The sequence below is a fragment of the Anabrus simplex genome, chromosome 11 (genome assembly GCF_040414725.1).
Source record: "Anabrus simplex isolate iqAnaSimp1 chromosome 11, ASM4041472v1, whole genome shotgun sequence".
Lineage (NCBI taxonomy): Eukaryota > Metazoa > Arthropoda > Insecta > Orthoptera > Tettigoniidae > Anabrus > Anabrus simplex.
Genome location: NC_090275.1, coordinates 12,365,889 through 12,390,689, shown reverse-complemented (window position 1 = coordinate 12,390,689; position 24,801 = coordinate 12,365,889). Strand labels below are relative to the sequence as shown.

Below are 24,801 nucleotides of genomic sequence, written 5' to 3'. Positions count from 1 at the left end.
ATCATAAATGGCTTTTGTCGCTTGGAAGAACTGTCGTGAATCTTTATCTGCTAGATATTCCAACTCTTTTGCCTTTGCTGTCCACCATGCATTCTTGAGCTCACAGGTTTTTCTTTGGACATTTGCTTTGGCATTACTTACGGCTGGTTTCTTAGAGTGGGCGTTCATGTCCCTTCGCCATGCATGCAAGGCATTTCTCTTCTCTGAGATCAATGCTTCAATTAATTTCTGTATTGCCAAACTTCTCGGTGTCAAAAGTATGTCTGAAGCTCTTCTGTTGTTTCCTCCTCTGGGTGGACAGTGACAAATGCATCACTGATCTAATAAGTCGGTGATCTGTCCAACAGTCATCAGCTCTCATCGCTTTGGTGATGAGAACATCGCGTAGATCTTGCTTGTGGACAATTACATAGTCAATGAGGTGCCAGTGTTTCGATCTAGGATGCTGCCATGATGTTTTGAAGCGATCCCTTTGGCGAAAGATGGTGTTGGTGATTATCAACCCATGCTCAGCACATTTTGAGAGGAGTCCATTACCATTGCAGTTTTCACAGCCAACTCCCTCCTTGCCAATGACACCATTCCATACTTTATGGTCCTTTCCCACTCTGGCATTAAAATCACCAAGCAAGATGATTTTATCTAGGTGAATGATGTTTGATAGGATGTCATCCAGATCTGAATAGAATGTTTCTTTGATGTCATCATCAGAGTCTATAATGTGGGGGCATGTGCGCAAATTACTGTGGCATGCTGGTCGCCATTTAATCAAAGTCTTAATGTCATGATGCGTTCATTACGTCCAGTTGGAAGCTCCATCAGGTCTCTGAGAAGCTTATTCTTGATAGCAAAGCCTACTCCATGCGTTCGGTGTTCACTGGTAGGTTTACCCTTCCAGAAGAAAGTGTATCCTGCTCCGTTTTCATTCAACTGACCTCCTTCAGCAAGACAGGTCTCCTGGAGTGTTGCTATGTCGATATTGTATCTTCATAACTCTCTACCCACGAGGGCTGCTCTCCTTTCGGGTCTCTCATTTGAAGGGTCATCATCAAGTGTTCTTACGTTCCATGTAGCAAAATATAATTTCTTTCTTGTTCGACCGCATTGAGGTGATACCATTGGACGCGGCTATCCAATCCGTACTAGAAGTGGCTGACTATGTTTAGCGCACCTTTTCTAGCCCCTTCCCCATGTGAGGTGAGCAGAGTGGACTCTAAATAGGACTGCTCAGTCGTAGATGCAGCAACCAAATTGCTCTACAGCCACAATCCTAAGCAAGACGACCGATCGTACATCTACCGCCTACGTGCCAAGTTATCACTAGAGGCTTCCAGACATCACAATCCTGCCCCCGTCGCAACTTCCTGATCGCCGCAGGACTTTGGAAGAGTCAATCTGTTGTTGGAAGACTGCTGTGCATGAGATTTTTTTTATAGTGAGAGTGTTCCTGCACTTCAACAATGGCACTGTACTTGATGACTTAAGAACTGTTTTCAATGACAAGCTGATGCAAGACGATTTAAGGGTTCCTAGTCACTGCAGCCTTCGTCCGCCATTCCAGCCGAGAAGGCACTTACTCTCCTTACTCCTAGTCCGCCGTTGAGGACTTTCTATGCCGTTGACCAAATATGGTTCATCTGCCTTTAGGGGAAGTTTTCCACTCCAAGGGCAAGAGAGTGCCCTGAACTTGATGAATTTATGTGTCATTTCCTACACAAAAGCTTCATCAAACCTACTAAGGGAGAGCTCATCCGCCCGTAGCCGTTGGTTCTCCCCTAGTTTGCCAGGTTTGGTACTGGCCGCCTGACCCTCGGCCAGACAGTCGCAGGTAGTACCGTCTACTGTCACACTCCTAATATTTTGCCACTGTTCGCATCTGATTGCACCAACAATCATTCTTACTACATTCAAGTTATTACTTCCAATTTATGAATGACACATCCTACTATACAGCAAGTCAGCCTGAAGGAGCGATGTAGGAGCTCACTTCTTCCTTACAGAATATTGTCAGCTCATGGCTTTGCTAACACCCCAATTCAATTTAATTTACTTGGATGAATACACCATTTGTCTCACTGCTCTTCATAAGCATTATGGTTGAAATCATGAAGGTAATCAAAAAGAAAGACAAACATAGAAATGTATTGCAGATGGTGTCCTGATACCGGGCAAGACAGATGACGAAGTGTTATGTCTGAATTGGTGGGAAAGGAATTTGACAAACTTAGAGGGAGAAAACAAGTAATTTGGTGATGATCAGAGGAAGCGAAGCAGTCAAGCTGACATTTGGACAGCACGAAATTGAAATGGTTCAGCACTTCAAACACCTCAGAAGTGTTCTGTCGGCCGACAACAGAGTTGCGTATGAAATTAGCAGCAGTGTTAAAGCAGCGGTAGCCTTCTACTGTTCTGTTTTTCAGCCATTATGGGATAAAAGCTTTCCCCATCACTTCATAAGACCTATTTGCTACCCATTCTGACCTATGAAAGCAGCACGTCGGCCTCTCACCGCTGGATACCGTGGTTCAAATCCTGGACACTCCACGTGAGATTTGTGGAGGCGGGACAGGTTTTTCTCTGGGTACTCCAGTTTTCCCTGTCATCTTTCATTCCAGCAACACTCTCCATTCTCATTTCATAGCATCTATCAGTCATTAATAAATCACTTTGGGAGTGGCAACCCCATCGTACTAATAGCCTATATCTGATTCATTCATTACATTCCTGACCCGGTCAATGACTCAAAAACAGGTTGTAGGTGTAGGTAGGTTTTTTGACCTATGAAATGGAAATTGCAATGCTGACCAGCTGAGGTAACAGTTGACCACAAGCAACAGAAATGAAGTTTCTTAGGTCGAGCATATCCATGATCAGAAGGGATACAATCAGAAACTTATCAATCTGACTCCAACTAGTCTATAACTGCAAGATTCTTTAGACTGTTGAAAACAAAATGTAATTTTGACACTGGACACAACAAACACAAAAACATAACACACAGCAGACATTCAGCCTTCTGTGAACTTCATGGACATCAGCACAGATCATTAAAATACACACCGAATTTAAAAAAATCATAAAACAGAAATGCACATCGCATAAAAGCCAACCAGAATAACCTCAATGATTCCACACTCTTTATTCTACCAAATTAAATTGCATTTCAGTAAAGCACAACAATTCAAACTCCATTAAGTTATATCATTTATTAATTCTCTAATGTTCATTAAATATCCCCTAAACAATTTTCAAAACAATTTAAATTATGAAACTAATAATAATAGACAACAAGTACAGTTCTGTGAAACCTGATGTCACCGGAGCATGATGTAATGGAAACAAGCCAGCTGGAATAACCTCAATGATGGTGTATTACACTCCTAGTTGGACTACTGAGGAGAGAGAAGTCCTAACATTTCAACAATTATGAGAATATTCACAATAATTGATTAAATATATATTAATAATTAAAACTGTGGTTTGATAGAATCTAAAGACGTTCTTTCAAGAACGAAACATGTCATTCTGTTTTTAATTAATGGAATCTTTTCCAGGTATTTTCTAAATTTGTTTTATCCTGAACTAGTTTTCAACTGAAAATCTCAGTTATAGACTGAAAAATTTTAGCAATGTTATGAGAATGCAAAAGGCTTACTTACAAACACGGATAAAGACGATAAGGCAGACCTACAGAAGGTGACGAAGAAGAGATGTGGACAGGAGGAACTCACGATGGGAGAAGATACTGGAAGAGAAGTGGTGGTGATACAAGTTTATGGAGAGGAGAATCGCTGATGACGCTGAATAACTTGAAATGATCCATCAGTTTCAGTCTGTACCGTACCAAATGCAATAGTTGTAAAAATTGCAAAAAAGCATAAACAATAAATTGCACTTGTCACAAAACCAAAAATTATTCCATCATAATTAAGCAACTGACAGATAATAAATTTAGATGCTAAATATCTGAGCAGACTATTCTCAGTATTATTCACAGCTGATTAACACGTCGCGGTACTGACTTTGCTAAAGTGCAAAGACTAACAGTACGGGAAAGTCGAAACAAGAGAGGGACAGAGTTTTATACTGAGAAATTGTGAGAATTCTTTCTCCTACCATAACTTTACCCTGCCTTTATCTCAGACTAGTCCCAATTCATTCCCTGACTAAGTATAAAGTTCTGGGATTTTCTTGTCAGTCGCAGTATTGTTACAGGAATTCATACAATTAATGAATGTGTAAAATAAAATAGAATATATGTTTGAAATATTTTCTTGCCGCATTTCTTCCTGAAAAGAAGAAATTGCAGGTGGAAAGGGAAAGAAGGAAAGAGGTGCAGTAGTTTTATTTTTGCAATACTCTACAATTACATGTTTCAAGACAACCTCAAAAACAACATATACATACAATGAACTATTTTACATAAATCTTATAACTCTATTTTTATTTTTATTCGTTATTAAACTTACAGTCAATTACAAAAAAATTACAAACTCAGTACAAAGAACTCAACTTTAAAACACATTGTCATCACTATATTTACATTTCCCAGTAAATTCTGAAGATAACACTAGATCAAATACAATACATTAAATGATGCAGAATGCAAATGAAGAAATGGAAGGCACTTCCATTTTCTCAGCTGTCCATCAAGAGGAAACAAAGTGCAGAAACGTTCTTCATGATGCCTGATGATAGCTGTGGAGAAAATGACAAAATCTGCCCAAGAATGAAATGCCACTTTTGTACTGAATCGAGCACTGGCATTATCTTGAAATTCAATTACTTTACAGATGACTTTGGAGATAAATCGCCCATTTTTCATCCTTCTTTGTGGGACAGATAATTTATAAAATCTTACAAATAAATTTCTTCACCTGATGTCTCCAGTCCTTACAATAAATCAGATTATATATTGCAATTTTATTATCTGAATATCACCGCAATTCTAAAAGGACCAGAGTATGGTCTCACAATCCCAAAGGCTGTAGCCTCAAGTCTGTATTTTTGATTTTGTTTCATTGCTCTTTAAACAAGTGAACTCACAATCATAACTTTCTGTGAATTCAGGAGATATCTCAGCACCATTTTCTTTTTCAGCCGAGGGAGAGATCAAACACCAATTTTGCTCTCACGGGTGAACAAGTGACTTTCTAGAAATTCACCTCTCAGAGAGAACGTACACCTTAAATGTCTTTAACCAATGACATACATTTTTAAGTTTCAAAATAAGAATACGCTTAAGATAAAAATAAAAAGTTGACATATTTTACTGGTATTTCCAGCAAATCAGATTGCAGCTTCCAAATTATAACTTCAAAGAAACATCATCATGCAAGGCAGGCAGCACCAATTCATTATAGGAATTGCTGTAGATAATAAGAAACTTCACATTATGGTAACAATGATTATAAACTAAATATAGGCTGTTGATGAGTTTAAGAAAACTTATCCTCACTAACTTTTCTCACAATCTATTTAAAAACTAAAGTGACAATATAATATGAAATCTTCCAAAACCTTAGAATTTGATACTTGCCAGATATGATAAGGGTTCATACAGAAATAAAGACTATAAGATTATTCCTTTTTCTTCATTTGAATATGTGAATTTCCTTAATCCACTAATTAAATACTGATAAATTTATTAAGTATATAGTACAATTATAATCTGAAGTACAAATACAATTTGTACAGTGTACAAACCCAAGGCAGAGGAAGAAGTGGCACACTCACCTCGGATTGGAGTCCTCTTAGTAGGCGCTCCTTTATAGACGGGAACTTCTTCTTCAGTCTGCACCTTATGCCAAGGCATGTCCACCAATTTGCGTTCCTGAACATAAGTTTAAATATTAGAATGACATTTCATAATCAAATATTTTCTCAAATCAATACTAATATCATAAGAGAGAAAAACTCAGATATTGTTTCTACAGTGAAACTTCTTCTAAGGGACACTTCAGAATAGCAGACTCTTCTAAGCAACAAACACTTTTTAATACCTTATGGGCATATGCAAAAATTGCTTCTCAATGGCGGACATTTTTATTAATGGATGCGGGCACAACAAAATAACTATTATTGGATAACATTTTCTGTTATTATGGAAACGAATAAGAATAATTTTCAGAAACTGAAACGAGATTGCCCACCCCCTGTGTACTGCGCTAAGGTGCTCACTCAAAGGTTTCAGCAGACCTATTGATTGAAAGGTGTGGGTATAGCAAGTGTGGTAATTTATTTACTGTCAAATGTACAAACAGACCTCTATCTCAACTCCTTGAGCCTCCTTTGTGTGAGTTAGCAGTTCTTTTTCAACTCCTCTGAAAAGTGCAAATTGCTTACATGTGGCATCAGTCTTCTTTGTGAGACTTCTGTAATTCGAGTACAAATTAATCTCAGTCTTTTCATTTTGATCGCAGAGAAGTTTCACTCTATTCTATGCTATTTATTTTGTACTACCACATTAGGCCTACTAATAAACTTAATTTTATCATGGACATTGTTTATTCTTGGACTACAGTTGCGAGTGCACTGACAAATTACGGTGAAGCCTGGAGAATATAAATCCTCAAAGAGGTGTTCTGGTACAATGTGATAAATTAAAATTTTTTATTTCCTCCCAGTTATGGGGTAAATAAGATAACTTTACTTGTTACAGATTGCAATTGATCAACTGATATAAGTGGGAATTATTTATTTGCAGTTCCAGTTTTAACACTTTCATACTTCTTGGTCAAAAACTATGCAGTTTGTCTGCAACACTTGCTTCTCCATAAACAAGCAACTTCGCAAGACTTTAATTTTATTGATTTGTTTTGGTATTTTTCGTCGGACTATCAGCGCTCATTCAACTTTGTGTGCTGATACAACCATTCTTTTATCTTTTCTTCCCTATATCAATGCCATGTTTATGATTTTGTTAACAGAGGCAATCCGTACTGACAGTGCACTACTGAAGACTGACTGAATCTTTACTAATGTATAAATCTGAATGTTGGTCAATTTGGCTTCCATTCCCGTAAAAACATACGAGGATCAGTCAATGGATGACCCCAAAAGAGGAACTCCCTCCTGGCCATGTCACAGATTGGGTGAATTGGAGAGCACTGAACAGACTGCGCTCTGGTGTTACGCGGTGCAGGGTAAACCAGAAGAAATGGGGTTTCGAAGTGGACAGTACCTTGTGTGTATGTGGAGAAGAGCAGACCACAGCCCATTTGCTGCAATGCAGTTCATGCCCATTCAGCTGCACAACAGAAGACCTGGTTAAAGCGAAGCCAAATGCACTTGATGTTGCAAGGTTTTGGGCTCACATAGTTTAATGTGGCTCTTCGCCATTGGAGTATTTATATTATGTTTTATGTTCTTCCTTATCTTTAATTTTAAACTTATGTATGCTTCTGACACGATATAAATAAATAAGCCTATGAAGGAAACCAAGCAATGAAAGAAAATATAAAGTCTGAGGGAAATGCATGCCTGGGACCCTTAAAAGCAAAAGTGCTGTTTAAAACAGTTCGTCCTATTAAAAAAATGAAGCCTATGAAATGTTATTACAATTTGATATTCATGAAAAAGAGTTTCTTCCTAACTAACAGTTTACCAGGAAAAATGCCTTTCTGTATTTTGGCACAGGCTTTATCTGACAAGAACCAAACTACCGTTAGTCTTACAAATGCAAAGAGCACAAGTGCAAGATTTAGAATTAAACTTTGCACACAAATGGCCATATTAGTTTTCCTTCTACATCTAATGATCTGTCTGGCTTCATGGCCTTTGGTCCAGGGGGTCCCGGGTTCTACTCCTGGCTCGGGGGCTGGGTGTGTGCTGTGCGACATCTTCATCATTAGAATTCATCACAGATAGGGCGCAGGTTGCCTATATGGCATCAACTCAAAAGACCTGCACCAGGCCTCTTTGGAGGCCACACACCATTATTATTTAACGATTTGCAAGAAAATTGCAGTTTTTAACTAGTTAAATGAGCATTTCAAGCCTGCGGCCAAGAGCGGTCACACATCCAACACAGTCATAAGAATAACAAGTAGAATGTATGGACCAATGTTGTAAAAACTACAAGATTTTCGGAAAATGAATTACACAGTAAGGAATAGAATTGAATAATGGTCAATAAAATATATACTACGATATGTAGTTTGGATCAGTAGCATTAGGAAGTATTAAGAAATCGTATGTGCTTTTTCTACGGTGTGTTCAGCTCGCTTGCGTGTGGGTATGGAGGTGAGGCACGATGGACCACTCCATCAACTTGTGCGGTGATGAAGGCAAAGAGTGAGGGAAGCTGCCACCCCACGGTCCACGAGTCTCGTTGAGCTTCCTTAGCTATGCTCGTACCGACAAGCTTCACACACGGTTTGCATGGAGCGCAGAACCATTGATGTTCTCATGGGAACGCAGGCACGAGCTATTACTAGTTGAAATTCACACCAAACTGTGTGCACGGATAACTGATATATGGGCTACTTTCTCTATTTTAAGAGTAGTGATCTCATATTTTATAATTTTAGTTTTTAACAGAGCAGTGCTCCAAGAAGGCAGATAATTTTGGCGTTGGTGGTTTAACGTAACGTAATACTAACACATCGAAGGTTTCCCGGTGATGCAAGGTTGGGAACGTAGCAGTTGTGGCCCTAAGGTTGAGCCTCAGAGTTTGAAGGCAGAAAACTGTAAATGCAAGTCATAACATTCCCTTTATTTTATTTATTTATGGAGAATTGCCATCATCTTGAATTGTCTGGCTCCGTGGCGTGCTGGTCTGTGGCCACAGGGGTCCCGGGTTCGATTCCTGCGAAGGTTGGGAATTTTCACCATAACTGGTTAATTCCCCTGGCACGGGGACTGGGTGTACGTGCCGTTTTCATCATTATTCCATCCTCATCATGACGCGCAGCTCGCCCACGAGTGTCAAATCAAAAGTTCTGCACCAGGCCTCTCCAGAGGCCACATGCTATTATTATTTATTTATAATCTTATTGACCCTTGGCCAGGTCTGTTGTTGACTCTGGAGCAAAGTTTTACAACCCCATGCCCTTTCTGACACCAAACCTCCGTTGGATCTACAAGGCTGCTCTTAACCTGGAGAAAAGACACTCTTGCAACCACCCCTAATCTAGTGTACAGACGCTACCTAATAGGTTTCAAACGCCTTGCCTTTTCTGAGCGATCATCAACTTCCCACGAGGGCTCCTCCACCCAAAGCCGTTGGTTGGCCCTCTCAGGGTGGCGAGTTATTTCCCCTTGCCCAACAGTTGGATTTGAGTCACTGACTGTATGATCTACTCCAGTACCATAGCAGGATTACTTGGTATTTACGGACAAGTTCCTCGTAAACTGAGCGTAGGTATTAAAGAATGGAGACTGAGAAAATTAAATACTAAAATGTTAAAAAACAATACACTGAAGTATGTATACTGACAACTATCTGAATGGGCATTTGTCATATTATTTGGATTCTTTACTTTTTTCTAATTACAAAATTAGAAATGTAGATGAACTGTTTTATGTTAAAAGGACAATATCTCGGTTATAAATGAGTTTAAAATCCTCCGAGCAGAAACTTGTAGGTTCAGTTTAACATGAAATCCGAGCCACAGGGACCTGACATTTCATTTCAACAACCGCAATGGCCAAGATCCAAGCCAGGGACGATAACACTCGTGCTCCCAGTGTATGATGTAAACATGGGTACAGGATTGGAAAGGAAAAAAATAGGTATCAAATCAAATACAGTACACCCTACAGAGAGCTAGGAACATGACAATGAACACAATCTTTTTACTGTATACCCCTTTTTTTCCCCACACTTTTACAGCCAAACAAAGTAAAGGGGGGTCCAATATGCAATAACCTCAAATTTTGTGCAGTGAACACATGACTTCTAGGCTATAAATTGTACATGTAAACATACTACACTATTCTTTAACAAACTTATGAATGTATTTGAGTTATACTGGCTATTTTTGATGGAAGGCAGTATTTCTAAATGTAAAAAGACAATAAATGGAGAACACAACTTTTAGGCCTAGGCCTATATATGTGTGCGTGCATATGAAAAGGGATCTCAATTTGGATATTGAGATAAAGGTACTGTCATGTTCCATAATATGTAACTAATATAAGAAATTAAGGCCTTAAATTAGCATGTAATATTACAACATAAGATTTCATAACTTTTCAGTAGAGCTGTTTAAAAATTTGGTTGCTTTGTGACACATATAACTACTAAACTATTTGAAAGTTACACTGGCATTTACATTTTCATGTTCACCGGTATTCTGACATAGAATTTTTTAAACAAAAATTACCAACAGATATTATTTACGGTCTAATTTTTTCGTGGAGATCTATCTATCGATTCTAAGTCTCTGAGGTTTTATGACTTGCAGAAGGACACTGAAGACAACTAACTGCAAAACTATTGCACTTTACAAAAATTATCCCATACCTTAATGATCGCTATTCACAGCCAGCATAAGACAGGGATATCAGTTATTCATGCTGAAGCCTGCGTTTTGGGCATATTATATACCCTTTCACCTTTTGGTCCCGATGTCCTACCTCTTCACAGTAGCTGCAGGTGGGTCGAGACCTCTTCTTTGGGGAGAATTTTCTTGGAGTTGGTGGTTCTCTCTTCTGAGCCTTACTTGTTTTTTAGGTGTTACACTTTTTGAAGATGATGATGGTATAATTATTGGCAGAGGAGGAGAAACAGAAGCTGGCTCCGTAAGATTTTCACGTGAGGTGGTTGGTGGCGGCGTTGTTGGAGCAGGGAAATATGGTACAGCAGGACATAGTATATCTTTCTTATCCTCTGATACGAAGGGTCTAATTTTTTCATGGAGATACATCTGTCTATCAATGCTAAGTCCTTGAGGTTTGATGGCTTGTGGAAGGTCACTGAAGTCAAGCGGTGGATCTTCTGGAAAGATGGTGTAGGGTACTTCGTCAGAAACTATGGATTTCTTTGTCAACACTACACCAGGGTGCTCTTTCATATACTGATGTATCTGGGCTATTTGTGGAATGTTTTTCATTCCAGCACGGAACTTGTTTTGCCAGTCATAAGTAGGAATTGTTTGTTACATTACCGGATTCTGTGCCAACAGCGACAGGAATAATAGAGCTAGAAACCCGACAACTTTTATGGGCGACATTAATTACATTTTTAATAACTTCACTTTCATTTTTCCGGAATGTTCTCTTGAAACAAGCAAAATACAAAATACAAATCAGGTTGAAATTTCGTGTGACCCACTGGCAAAAATGAAATTTACAACTGCTGTTCTTTCCTGTCATAACTCTCCACATGAGGTATCTCATTAAGAAGTTTTTTATTTTGCCCACACAGTTATCAGCATGGAATTCTAAATGTTCCTCACCTACTGAAAAATTTTCCAAGAAGTGATGTACAAGAGATAAGACAGTATTTACTCCCAAGGTAACTAGAATATAAGGTAGGCTACTCCGGCAGTTGAAGCTTCCATTGGCTGGAGCGCTCTGACTTCACGCTGTATGAACGATAGCGAGTAAGGTACACAGACACAGTACAGCAAGCCTGTGAGTTCTCGTGCCTGTGAAACATCTTCTCAATCTTTCATCAAATAATAGTCTGGTTTAGTCCGATTCGATAAGTAACGGCACTTCCAACCAATAGATTTAAAAACGTGAAAATGCGTTAAATTTCGTCACATGCTGAGCAGGTAGAACATCATCTATCAAATACATGACATATACCGGTAATACGAAATAAAATATTACCATGCAACTCAAAATAATTAATTTATTTCCTGATGAAGTAAATATTTAGATCAAATGGCATAGGAAAATATGGATCATATCGACATCTTTGTATGTATGTTTAGTCCACAGCCCGAAGGCTGGTTGGATCCTCAATAGTTCCGCCATCAGCTGTCATAGATGGCCTAGGCATCACTGAAGAGGCATACTAGGGAAATGAGGAGTGAGGTAATTAAAACGTGCGTGTCAGGAGACTTAATTACTTGATGAACCAGCCCAAAGCTTAGCCTTCTTATTGGCATATTTTCTCAATGCTAGCTCCTTACTCTTTGCATTAAAATGCCATATCCTAATAAATGTCCTGGTCCTTACGTAGAGCCAAATTATTTTGTCATGGAATACTGGAAATTTTGACTTAATAATAGAAATAAGGGTTTTCACGTTTTTGCATCTGGATAAAGTCTTACCGTGAAACACACCAAATGAAATTTCGAACTGGGCTATATTTTTTAACCACTCATGACTGGGATGTGTGAGGCCGCCCCCTTTTGAAATAACCGAGATCCAGTAACAGGTCTCTTCTCGCACGACATTTTTGTCTCTTTCTTCGTATTTACTGTATATCGGATCACGGATTCTGTATTATTTCACGAGCTTCGAAATATATTCAGAAATATAAGTTATTAGCACATAATAATGTTACTGTTATTGGATTTTACGTCCCACTAACTATGTTTTTGAGCACCTTCACCATCGGACTGAGACAGGATCGAACCTGCCAGCGATCTACCATTTGAGTTGCTACTTAGCCCGGCTATTAGCACATAACAATAATTACAGAAAATATGATTATCATTCAGTCATTTATATCTGACACCTTTTTACCGTATGAGCTGTAATAATGGAGATATTCAAGAGTTTATTACAAAGTGTTTCAATAAACAAGCTTTGCTGACGAGGAAGTATTGTTATGCCAATCACAGTAGCAAACTAACTGGCTATGATGGTTGTTGTCGTTATTGTCTTTATAATATGCGAAATAATAATAATAATGTTATTTGTGTTACGTCTCACTAACAACATTTACGGTTTTCTGAGACTCGGAGGTGCCGTAATTTTGTCCCACGGGAGTTCTTTTACGTGCCGACAATTTATAGCGCCACACACGTTTCCATAATATGTTGACTGCATTTTAATCAGTACAGTGGTTCTACTTCAGATACTGACAACACGAACACTGTTCACGTAGTGAACCACTATAAAATTATTATGTATCCGTGATCCGATATACAGTAAATACGTAGAAAGAGACAAAAATGTTGGTCAGTCACTTGCTTTCTTGGCTTACACTGCGTGAACCATCAACGATAGACCCCAAGTGTAAGCGTACGAAATGTAGAGTATAGAATCCTCTACAAAAAAGTCCGCAATGGCACATACCTATTTCCAACCGGCTGCCCTCTAGAAGCGATTTTATGCTACAGTCCGCGGTAAAAAATATAACTCCTTAAAATTAAATAAATATTTTGATATTATCCTCGAGTTCCACATCAAAATAAATTGTTTGACCTCCTCCAGTATTTTATAAGAATTACAATAACCTTGTCAGGACATTATTTGCATGAATGGTTCAGAAGTTATGACCATTTTAGACTGTAGTGGTAATATGTATCAGCAGGACGGGTGAGCGCTGTCTCATATCACATGACGTCATGCAGAAGGCGGACAGGGAGAGAAACAAGTGAGCGCGATGCGGGAAGAGATCCCTCTGATTTACTCCTTTACCCGCAATAAAAGCTTCTGGAATAATGTACAAAACAAATTTGTTAAGTGGTTCACATGCTACACCAAAAAGACATATTTTGTAGCCTGTAAGAAAGAAAATGAGTCCAACTTGTTGCGGATTGTATGGTAAGTGCACCTGTTGGGCAAAATCAAAACTATAATGTATTGTGCCTTTGTATGTGTTACAGCTATGTGGCCCAAGAGACAAAGGAGTTTCCACTTGTCTACAATTGTCTATGGTGATTTTATAAGCAGACCGTTCTGCTTGGAGGTGATTAAGATGTTGTACAGCCTTCTCCATCAAATTTCTTCTTTCCTCCTCATCCATAATTGACAGTTTCCCTATTACAGTGTGATTGCTTCTACAAGTCATACAAAGATCAGTCCTGGGTTTCTGAACTACTATGTTACTGCAAAATGTACGCCAGATGGAATACCAAGACGAGAGTGATACAGGAATTCTCTCCATTGATTTACAACTGTCAGAGTATAATGTATGAACGTACTTCTTAGAGGTGCTGGTTGGGAGAAGCACGAGATCACTTCTTCGTTTTGTAGGGATCCGGCCTGGCATAACAAGTGCACACTGTCCACTGAAATTATTCATTAAGTTCACTGCATGTTTACGATCATCAAAAGGAATAATTTTATCTGAGAAATCTTTAATATGTTTCGGTGAATTTCAGGTTGCACCCCTTCTTTCTTGAAATGTTCCTTTACATTTTTTAGCCTCTTAGAGCCACAAGCGAATACAAATTGAAAAAATAACTGACACACTTCCTGCCCTCTGAAGCGATAAATTGTGTAAGTTTCTTTCCTGTCATTATTTCTTCTCTTAGTAGCTGTCATCATTGGCTGGTTTTGTACTAATGCATTCATCGCACCCATCATTAATACGTGGTGGTGATTGACATGTTCTCCACAATTGTAATCCAGTCCCTGACATTCTATTCTTGAAGAATGAATGAAGCTTTCGGGAAAGAGACCAGTGCAATTTCCTGTACAACCGCAACCTTATTTATAAATTCTTTAACCTTCTCTGTATATTCGGAGGCTGTTTGAACTTTGGGAACACCATGCAGAACACTTACATCAGCATCAACAGCGTCCTCCTGCAACTCGTCTGTTGTGGAAATTTAAAAAGGTTCACTTTCCTCAAAATCACTATCCTCACCAGAATTTTCACTTTCAAACTCGAGGGGTGCACTGAAGTAATTCAAAATAACATTCGATAGTTCTGGCGGCAAGTCACTGTCTGTATATTGTTTTAAATCTTGCACAATAACATCTGCTGCATCACTAGACCCTGACATAGTGAGAATTATTACTCTTTATTTTGGAACCTAGTCTATTTTAAAACGTTTTAATAAACTTAAATACACAACTATATGAATAATAAGAACACTACACTTCTCCACACTGGAAGACTGCATGGGTATCGGAAATGTTTGGAGCAGAGAGGATGTTTATAAAACCTATTACCTTTATTAAAAGTGCCCAGCTATGGTTTATTTATCATAAGATATCTCAGTCATCTTATGCTCACGCAGCTATGAGAGTGAGCGAGTAAGTGTGTGGACCCTCGCTTACAATGCGAAAAGTGGTCCCTTTTCTTAGTATTAAATAAACCTCATGTTTCAGCAGTTATTGTCAGAGGGCTTTTAAATTCACGTAGTGAGTAGATGACGGTCTAAGCAATACATAGGTATCAAAAATGTTAATTCGACATTTTACTCTCTTCAGTGTTTTTTTACAATTATTTTGTGAACTGTTGAGCAAGAAGTGCTCCCTTTTCTTGTGCACACATATAAAGTAAATATAGTCAGATTTAATTACTTTTATATCACATAATTCCTCACATCTCATTAATTCCTGTGATGAGGTTGACGCCAGGAAGGACATACGGTCGTGAAAACTCGCTATGAAAATTTGTCTCAATTCATACTCGACACCGTAGAGAAAAGGGGTAAGGGTATTGTATTATCATATTGTGCAATACTGATATAAAAGAACTTAATGGCCAGTCAATTGTCTCTGTCATTTCAGCAGTAGGTCTACCACACAGTAAACCTGATCACCGCTTTCATTTTAATTATCATCTTGCGCCACCAACTTCTCTGCTACCAGCGTGTTGTCATTCCAAGTGACATCATCTTCACTGCCATCTTGTCAGCCATACACTGTGATCGAGAGCATTCGAGGTTCCATCTCTTTGAACCTTTTAAAAATAGTTCCGTTCCAGACTTTAGAGTCCAAACAGTGTGAATCTGTTCCCAAATGGTCTTTCATATTCCCAGTTGGTGTATATGTAGCAGAAGCCACTCCTGCCATGCTGTAGAAAGTGTGCCAAACCACCAGCTGATAGTTAACATATGTTACGAGTTGTACTTCCGAATGTAATACATAGTGACTGGAAGCATTGTTTTAATAACTGCGGCTGTAGAAAGCCAGACCCTTATTTTAAAGTATATTTCATGCTAATTCTTTACACTTATCATATCAGGATTTACCTGAACAGTCGTAAATGAGATACGAGAAACCACATTGTTTAGCTTAGGTATGCTATCGTCTGGATAGTGCCAAAAGTTCCACGCCGGAAAGAATAAAAACAAAGAAAACACTTCAAAGAATTACTAAATGATGAGGAACCAAAAGAATACTTAGAATTTGAGCCTTATCCAAAAAATAAAACATGTCTAGAAAAGGTTATACCACCAGATTTTAATGAAGTACTGGTAATCAAAGCGATTGGTTGGCTCAAGAACTACAAGGCAGCAGGAGAGAATCAAGTGGTTGCAGAGCTGTGGAAGAATGCAAATAAACAAACAGTTCAAAACCTCCACAAACACTTCATAGAAATATGGAATTCTGAATAACTGCCTGAAGATTGGAACACAGCTATAATTCATCCAATACACAAAAAGGGTAATAGATTGGACCCAAATAATTACTGAGGATTTCTTTACTTGATGTCACATATAAGATTCTGTCTAGAATTATTCTAACAAGAATTCAGGAACAACTCGACCAAGAACTTGGAGAATATCAGAGAGGATTCGACCTGGAAGAAGTTGTCCAGATCAAATCATCAGTCTTAAGTGGATCATGAAACATCAAAGAGTGAGAAACAAAAAGTTAGTCATAACTTCTGTTGACTTCAAGGAAGCGTATGACAGTATCCATCATGAGTCATTACTTAAAATCCTCAAGGAATTTGGATTACACCAGAAACTTATCAACCTTATTGGAATTACTCTTAATAACACTAAATCAGAAGTTAAATTCAGAGGGGAGTTGTCTGAATCATTTGAAATCAGGACTGGACTTCGATAAGGTGACGGTCTCTCACCATTGCTATTTAACTGCACACTGGAGAAAATCATGCGAAACTGGACTAAAAAAATGCAAACCAAACATCAAGATTGGCAAAAATACCTAGAGAAAATCATGCAAGAGTGGACTAAGAAATGCAAACCAAACATCAAGATTGGCAAAAATATCAAACTCAATTGCCTGGCATTTGCAGATGATTTTGCGTTGCTTGCAAATAGTGTGGAAGAGGCTCAACACCAAATTGAACAAATAGCAGCAAAAGTCGGACTAAAAATCTCATTAGAAAAGGCGGAAATGATGCCATCCTTCAAGGCTGAAACACCAACTATCACTCTGAATAATAACAAACAAATTAAGATTGTAAATAAATTCTAGTATCTTGGGAAGATTATTACTTGGAACTTAAACGAGAAAGTATCAGTAGAAAATAGAACAACTAAATTGAAACAACCACAATGTATCACTTGGCCAACCTACATGAAGAAATCTCTCTCGATAAATACAAAATTCAAACACTACAACTCCGTTATTATACCTGAAGCAACCTATGCTAGTGAAACACTATTCAATCTGAACACCAAATTAACAACATATAAATTACAGAAGACAGAAGGAAGAATCCTTAGAACAATCAAAAACAAAAAAAAGCACCAAGTAGATGGACAATGGAGATTAATACCTAACGAAATTGTATACCAGGTAACTGAGTCAATAATAGACACAATGCAGAAAAGGAGGGTTGCATATTTCTGCCATATATCAAGACTACCAGAAACAAGGGTAGTGAAACATCTCTTAAACTACTTTTGGAGAAGTAAAACCAAGAATAATTGGTTCAAAGAAGTTCAAGATGATTTAGATGAGTTAGGCTTGACAATGCAGCAAACTGAAGACCGAGAAGAGAAGAGGATTCTGAGAAACACAGAGTTGAGACTTAAACTAAAAACTTTTACACGCTAACAGTACACCATAACTGACGAAGAAAGGGCAGCCAGGTCGGAAAGAATGAAGAAGTTCTGGGAGCAGAAGAAGAAACATGAGGTAAATTTGTAGTTAATACTCCGAAGACTTAAATGTATATGGACTGATTAAAGTGCTCCAATGTGGGCGTAAAATAAAATTTAAAATAACTGGAAAGTTTACTTCATTTACGGATATCTACAGGTATGGCTGTAATGCGTTTTATTATCAAAATGTTTAATTTCATAGTTTGTTCTTAATTTTTTTATTAACGCATACCTAGTATGTTTTGTTTGGGGCCTCCGAAAATCGTTAAAAGTAAGTGGGAATATAAAATCATTATTATTATTATTATTATTTGTTAGGTATGTTGGTGAGTTAATATTAACAACCGTGAATATTTCTTAACTAAAGTAAACTCGTTTCCTCATCCTGAGGTGGTGCAGCTCTTTTAAGACAAGCCCGCAGTGGAGGGGAATTACATGTACCATTTTTACCGCATATCAACCTTCCTGCCAATCACAAATCTCTGGCAGTATGGTACCGGGAATCAAACTCGGACTCCTGTGAACGGCAGCTAATTGTGCTAACCATTACATTGGCAGACATTCTTAACTACATAAACAATACACAGACATATAGCATGACTGATGCATGCTTGCAATGCACGGGTTGGACACGAAACTATTCACCAATTTGTGCGACATCACCAGAGCTGCAGTAGGCCTACGCTACAGAGGCGGACATTTCTTGACTACGAAACACAGATGTACCGCATGACTTCGACGCGTTTTCACTGCATGGGTCGTACGGACGAAACTATTCACAAATTTGTGCAATGTCATCAGAGCTGCAATACGACTTGTACTCGCTTTGAAACTTCTTCTCTGATGAATTACATTGGGGTCTTGAATGCAAGATTTATTTTTTCATTTTCTTCATCTCGAAAAGCCAAGGGGGGTCCAATACACAAGTAAATACGGCATATGATTTGATTCGACACTTCTCTGCTCCTTTCCAAAACTTATTTTATCCTGTTGTAATTTTTTTGTCCTTGTGGTTGTTCTGCTTTCCTAGTCTTTCACCACCTGCATTCATCTTTATCTTTGTCTTTTCCCTTCTCCTGTGTTTATCGGGCTTTCTTCTCATCACATATCATGAGTGATGAAGCAGAAACAAACCCATTTATTTGAAGATTATGAGATGTGGAGAATGTCTTCCTACACTAACCTATCATGTTCCTATCCCTCTATATATGATTAAACATCAATATTAACTAACTTACAGCTTTTCTTATGCAGTTTATTCTTTATGCGGGTGTGTGTTTACTGGACAATGACTGGAGTATACCAGTGCTGAAATGCTGAAACCGTTAAATCTCATGAACAGTTATCAGTTCTTGTTATTTACACTTCCAGGGACAAAGCAGGATACAAACCCTCGCTTGGCAGTATTTATATCACAGCGTTGTTTAAAAAAATTTGAATACTGCTTTGCATCTCATTGCCTTCTTCAATAGTTAAGACAGTAAACAAACAAGTTTCTACTGCAGCCGAGCACATAGACCGTAACTTACATTTAAAGTAAGTTCAAAAATACAGCAAATGTTAACGATGAGGACTCAAATAAAGCTCAATGCAACTAATTTACGCTATGAAGTAAAGCATGTAAAATTAACCTTCTTCTATATAAATTTAAGAATTTTACATTTTAAACTTACAATGTACGTTAAACTTTTGGAACATAAATTACTTTGTTTCCCCCCCTTAAATAACAAACCACACGGAAGAAATTATCCAATTAGAATAGCATTAAAGTACCGTGGCTCTGTTCTCGTGAAATTTAAGGAACTTCCGTTTTGAATATATTGTGTCAGCTTTAAATATTTATGAACACAATCTTGGCCTCTTGGTGGGTCTTCCTTTATTACTAGGGTTCAGATTTCTATGCTCTAAAAACTCTAGAAATATGTCTGCACTTATGCTCTAAATTATATCAAAATATGACATTAAACCTTGGAAATAAAATGCAAAAGAAATTAAATATAATTCAAAACCTGCTTAGAAGAGACTTTCATTTTTCTATAAAAACTATTTTTTGAATATTACTCCTGCTGATCACAGCAGACTGTTTGCCCTATATAAAATGACACGATAAACTGAATTATATTCCTATGAACAGAAGAAAATGTATTAAATTGAATTCACACTTCACTGTACAGAAGATGAAAGGTTTCTGAGAAAAGAGAAAAATATCCAATGCCTGTACCTTGCACAACTAATGCTTTCACAGTCATGGTAACAGAGTCGCAGGGAGGTTGGGAGGAGTGAATGGGGTATACTTGTGGCCAACCACCAGTAAACATGCCACATTTTTTACATACTTCTGTCCCTTCTATTTTGACACTTACTGCTCATAAAACATTCAAATTTAATTTAACTACACAATATTTCGGAGGAAGGAAATCCAAAATAACCAGATAAACAAATCACTTGGCATTATCAGCACAAACGTGTGAATAATACTTGGAGAATGGCTAAAATATGCCCCCCCCCCCAGTCAAATATAGTAAATACATACATATTTGACCGATAAACTCTGTGTCATTGTGGTCACAAAAGCTAGAAATGTGTTAAAATTAACCCAAGTTTGATCAGGATAAAAATATGTCATAGAAATCCGAACCCTATTTATTAGCATTTTTACTTCGTGATATTCATTTTATTTTGTTTGTTCCCGTGTTACGGACTGATGTTCATGCAGTTTAAGACTACAGGACATGCCTCACCTGCTGTCCCTCCTCGGAATACAGCAAGAGAAAGAGGTGCACACACACACATTATTACATATCAAGGTACAAGCATAACAAGACAAACAGAAAAGTATTCAGACAATGTCAAGAGAAAAATCAATGTTTGCCTGTCTCTTACACCTACCAAGGGTAAGTGATATACAGGACTTTCAAATTAAAACGTTGCCAGCCGCAGAGACCTCATAGTGAGCTCCAGGTCAACACAGCGATCGTATTCTGTTAAATGGGTTGAGTGCCAACTAATGACACTTCTGGAACCGTCTATACCCTGAGGCCATTCGCTATGTTGACCGTTAGGAGTTTGCTCACCAACAGATCTCTACAGCTGGTAAAGTTTTAATTTCAAAGCCCTGCACATTAGCCTGGTTTTCCTTTCAATGTTCAGTATGCAGACCTCTGTGATTTCACTAAGCACCTCCATAATACTCTATTTGCAATTAGCTCACATTGGCCTCAAGTTCAACACCTCTTATTAAATCATTAAAAATGTTGTCTAACCATTGCTGTTTAGGTCTTCTACTTCTTTCATCCTCCACTGCTGAGTCTATTATTCTCCTACGAAACATATCCTCCATTTGCACACGTGACCCCGTCACTGAAGCTGGTTAATATACAGCTTCATCATTTGCATTTGTTCTTAATTTAGCCTGTAACTCCACATTTGAGAAGCCTCCTGCCATTGTTCTCAAATGTTTATACCAGCGATCATTCTCGCTACTTTCATGTAGTCTATTACTTCCAGCTTATGAATATGATATCCTGAACCCATCCAATTTCCACTTCCATACAGTAACGCCGGTCTGAAAACAGAACGATGTAAAGTAACGGACCAACTATATAGGTATTAAGATAGCTTCATCCGAGAACTTGGCTTCTTTCTTACAGAATACTATTTACTGCAACTTCGAGCAAAAGCTTTACTGCACCATACATACTACACAACCATCCTGGGAGAATACATATTAAAAATACTTTGAATGATTCACCTGATCCAGTTTTGTATTCCCTAGTTTGCATTCAATCTTCCCTGTGACATCACTCTAGTCTTGGAAATGCTAACTTTCATATCACTGCAGCACTGCTTGCATTTGGCACAGGCCAAACGGCTAACTACATTCCCACCAACTAAGTCCCTCCCTGCCACTTTATACCTTACAACAAATGGCATATGTAAGTGTTTACAGCTTTGTCTAACTCCAGTAACTACTCTGAACCAGAGCTACTTCTACCATTGACTATCACAGTGGTTCAATAGTCAACACAAAGAGCCTTTGATTGCCTGTAATAACCTACCCCTAAGTGATAGCAGACTTCATATATGGGATCTCTCATAAAAACCCAGACTGAATGCACAGCGTTTGTACTCTGCAATATGGGAGTCACGTGCACAGTTCTTGACTTTGCAAGCATCAGTCGCCAGTCTGAATCTCAGCTGTTAACATGGTGAGAAAGTTATCATTGCAACACTGTATTTTCCCACGAAAAAGTTATTTTAAATAAGAGTCGACTCAATGGGTATGCGACACAGTTGTTCAGCAATTTCCTGGTGAAATGCCACCTTCACAAACACAGATTCACATAATTGTAAATACATTTGAACCAACTGGCTCAATGCTCAATAAAAAACAAGCACGTACATGAAAAGATTTAACAGGGGAGAAGTTAAATGACGGTGTGAATCTTGAACGGTCACTGAATAAATAACTCACAAAATTAGCACAAGTAAGGGTTTGGGTTTCTTCTTCACATGGAGCTACAAAGCTGTTTCAAATTAAACTGTATACAGAATTACACGCACCCATTGTTTAAAACCTGCTGATCCAGCCACAAGAGTGAGATAATGTGAGTGGTATCTTGTTTATTCGACCAACAGCTTGTGCTCTTTTTGGATGAGGCCTGGTTTCATCTTAAGGGTCGTGTGGACAGCTATAACTCTCGCTATTGGTGTGCAGAAAATCCTGATATGTTTGTGAAGTCCCTCATTATGATAGGAAGATTGGGGTTTGGTGTGCTGTTAGTGCAAGACAAATAATTGGGCCTATTTTTTTCGAGACGACAGTAAACGCAGAGAGGTACCAAAGTGACATTTTGACGCCGTTCTTCCATCAGTTAATGGAAGAAGAAGAATGCTGAGGGTGGTTTCAACAAGATTCAGTCCCTGCTCATACAGCAGAAGATTCCCTTCTTACAATCTTGGAAGTGTTTGCAGAGTGATCAGTGCTTGTCTATTTCTCCCTCGTTCTCCAGATCAAACAATACATGATTTTTACTTGTGGGGTAAACTGAAAGAAAAAGTGTATCGAACAAATCTTCACACATTGGAAGAATTGAAAGAAAGCATTACGAATGAAATCAGAAACATTACAGCGGCAGAACTCACTTGCGTCAGCCAGAATGTGGTTACCAGATACAATGCGTGTATAACCCAGGAAGGAAGACACTTCCAACATCTTTTATAAGGTAAGATTTTATAGAAGATTGTATACAACTTTAAAGCAAGGCGGCCGCGCTCGACGTAAGTTCGGCTGACGCAGCTGCTGTAGCGCAGAGTACAAACACCGTCGTTTGTTCTGGGTTTATATGAGAGACCCTGTACTGCACAAAAATCTACATCATTTGTATAACCCTAGGAGTGCCAGTGTTGATTATAATAATGCTTTGTTTAACCTGACGTAGTTCTATTTGTAATTTTTTCTTTTCTTTTTCTTTTCAGTAACAGGAACCATGAGCTTCATAATTAGGCCACTCAGAAGTGACTATATGTAGTTTGCTTTAAAATATTACATTTTCTTTGGAGAGAGCAACTGCTGACTGACATACAGCATGGCATTGTCCAGTTTTACTCCTGACTAAGAATTGTTTGTTGCAAGGAGGAAAAATAACTGTGCCAATGTTCCACATGCAACAATGAAAGTCTCTCATTGTCAGCAAACAAGACTGTACAGGGTTTCCTCCTATGATGTATGTTCTTACTACAGAAGATCAACTCTCCTTCTGTAAAATAATTTTAAATTAATTTTGTATCAATTGTTAGCACATTGCGATTTTGTTTATTCGAAGATGCCTTGCATGGTAGTATAAAAAGTATATAATTATAAAAGTAGCACAGAACATGACACAACACTTCGATCAACTTTTCTAAATTGAAGTATTTGTTCCCATTTGTTTAAGTAAACAATAGACATTTCCGAAAGGATCTCGTATTCAACAAATACAATGAGACCTAGGCTTCCACCTAATCAATACTTATTTATTAAATTAAAAATTAAAACTACAGGATCGGTTTCGACCTTTCTAGGTCATCTTCAGCTGGTCACACAATCATATATAACACATCATGCAATCATAAAACATTACTAGATCTAACAAAGAATGTCATACAACGATAACATGTCAAAATTATTCTCATGACTGGGGACAATCGTCGAATTGGAACTTGGTATTCACAGTCCTTTCATGAAGATCATACATAAAAACACATTCATAAAAGAGCCCGGCTCCATGGCTAAATGGTTAGCATTCTGGCCTTTGGTCACAGGTTCGATTCCTGGCAGGGTCTGGAAATTTAACCGTAATTGGTTAATTTTGCTGACTAGGGGGCTGAGTGTATGTGTCGTCTTCATCATCATTTCATCCTCATCATGACACGCAGGTCGCCTACGGGTGTCAAATCAAAACGCCTGCATCTGGCGAGCCAAACTTGTCCTCGGACACTCCCGGCACTAAAAGCCATATGCCATTTCATCCATAAAAGTTTGAATTGTTGATAGGCATGTGTTTTTCTGAAATTAGATGCTAGCTTTGTAAAACATGTATGGTAACATAGAGTATGTGTGATGACCACAATTTGTTAATCTTGTCGGTTGCACTTCATTGTTTACTGAACGTTCAGTTGTACACTGTGATAGAATCTTGTTGCTCAATGTTAATTTGCCTTAATTTTTAAAAACTAATTAGTTTTGTCCTTGAAGTCTTGATAAATAGATATTATTATGAACATTTAATGATAACTGTAGGAATAAAACACATGTTAAAATTCAATGAACTGCACTGTGGGTATAAATTACATTTTAAAATGTCAGATTCTGAAGTATGAGTTTTGTGCAGGAGGAGTAGCTGTTGAGGGGGTATGGATGGAGCTGAGTGTGTCT

General features: G+C 38.1%; 1 protein-coding gene across 2 annotated transcripts in view; it reads right to left on the bottom strand.

Annotated features, from left to right (window-relative positions):
• Positions 1 to 24,801, bottom strand: part of LOC136883457 (zinc finger matrin-type protein CG9776) — a 135,527-nt gene that overhangs the window by 25,858 nt on the left and 84,868 nt on the right. For both annotated transcript variants that reach the window (XM_067155768.2, XM_067155769.2), the window contains one exon: positions 5,737 to 5,833. In XM_067155768.2, coding sequence (XP_067011869.2) covers positions 5,737 to 5,833 — 97 coding nt within the window. The remainder of the gene's footprint in view (positions 1 to 5,736; positions 5,834 to 24,801) is intronic.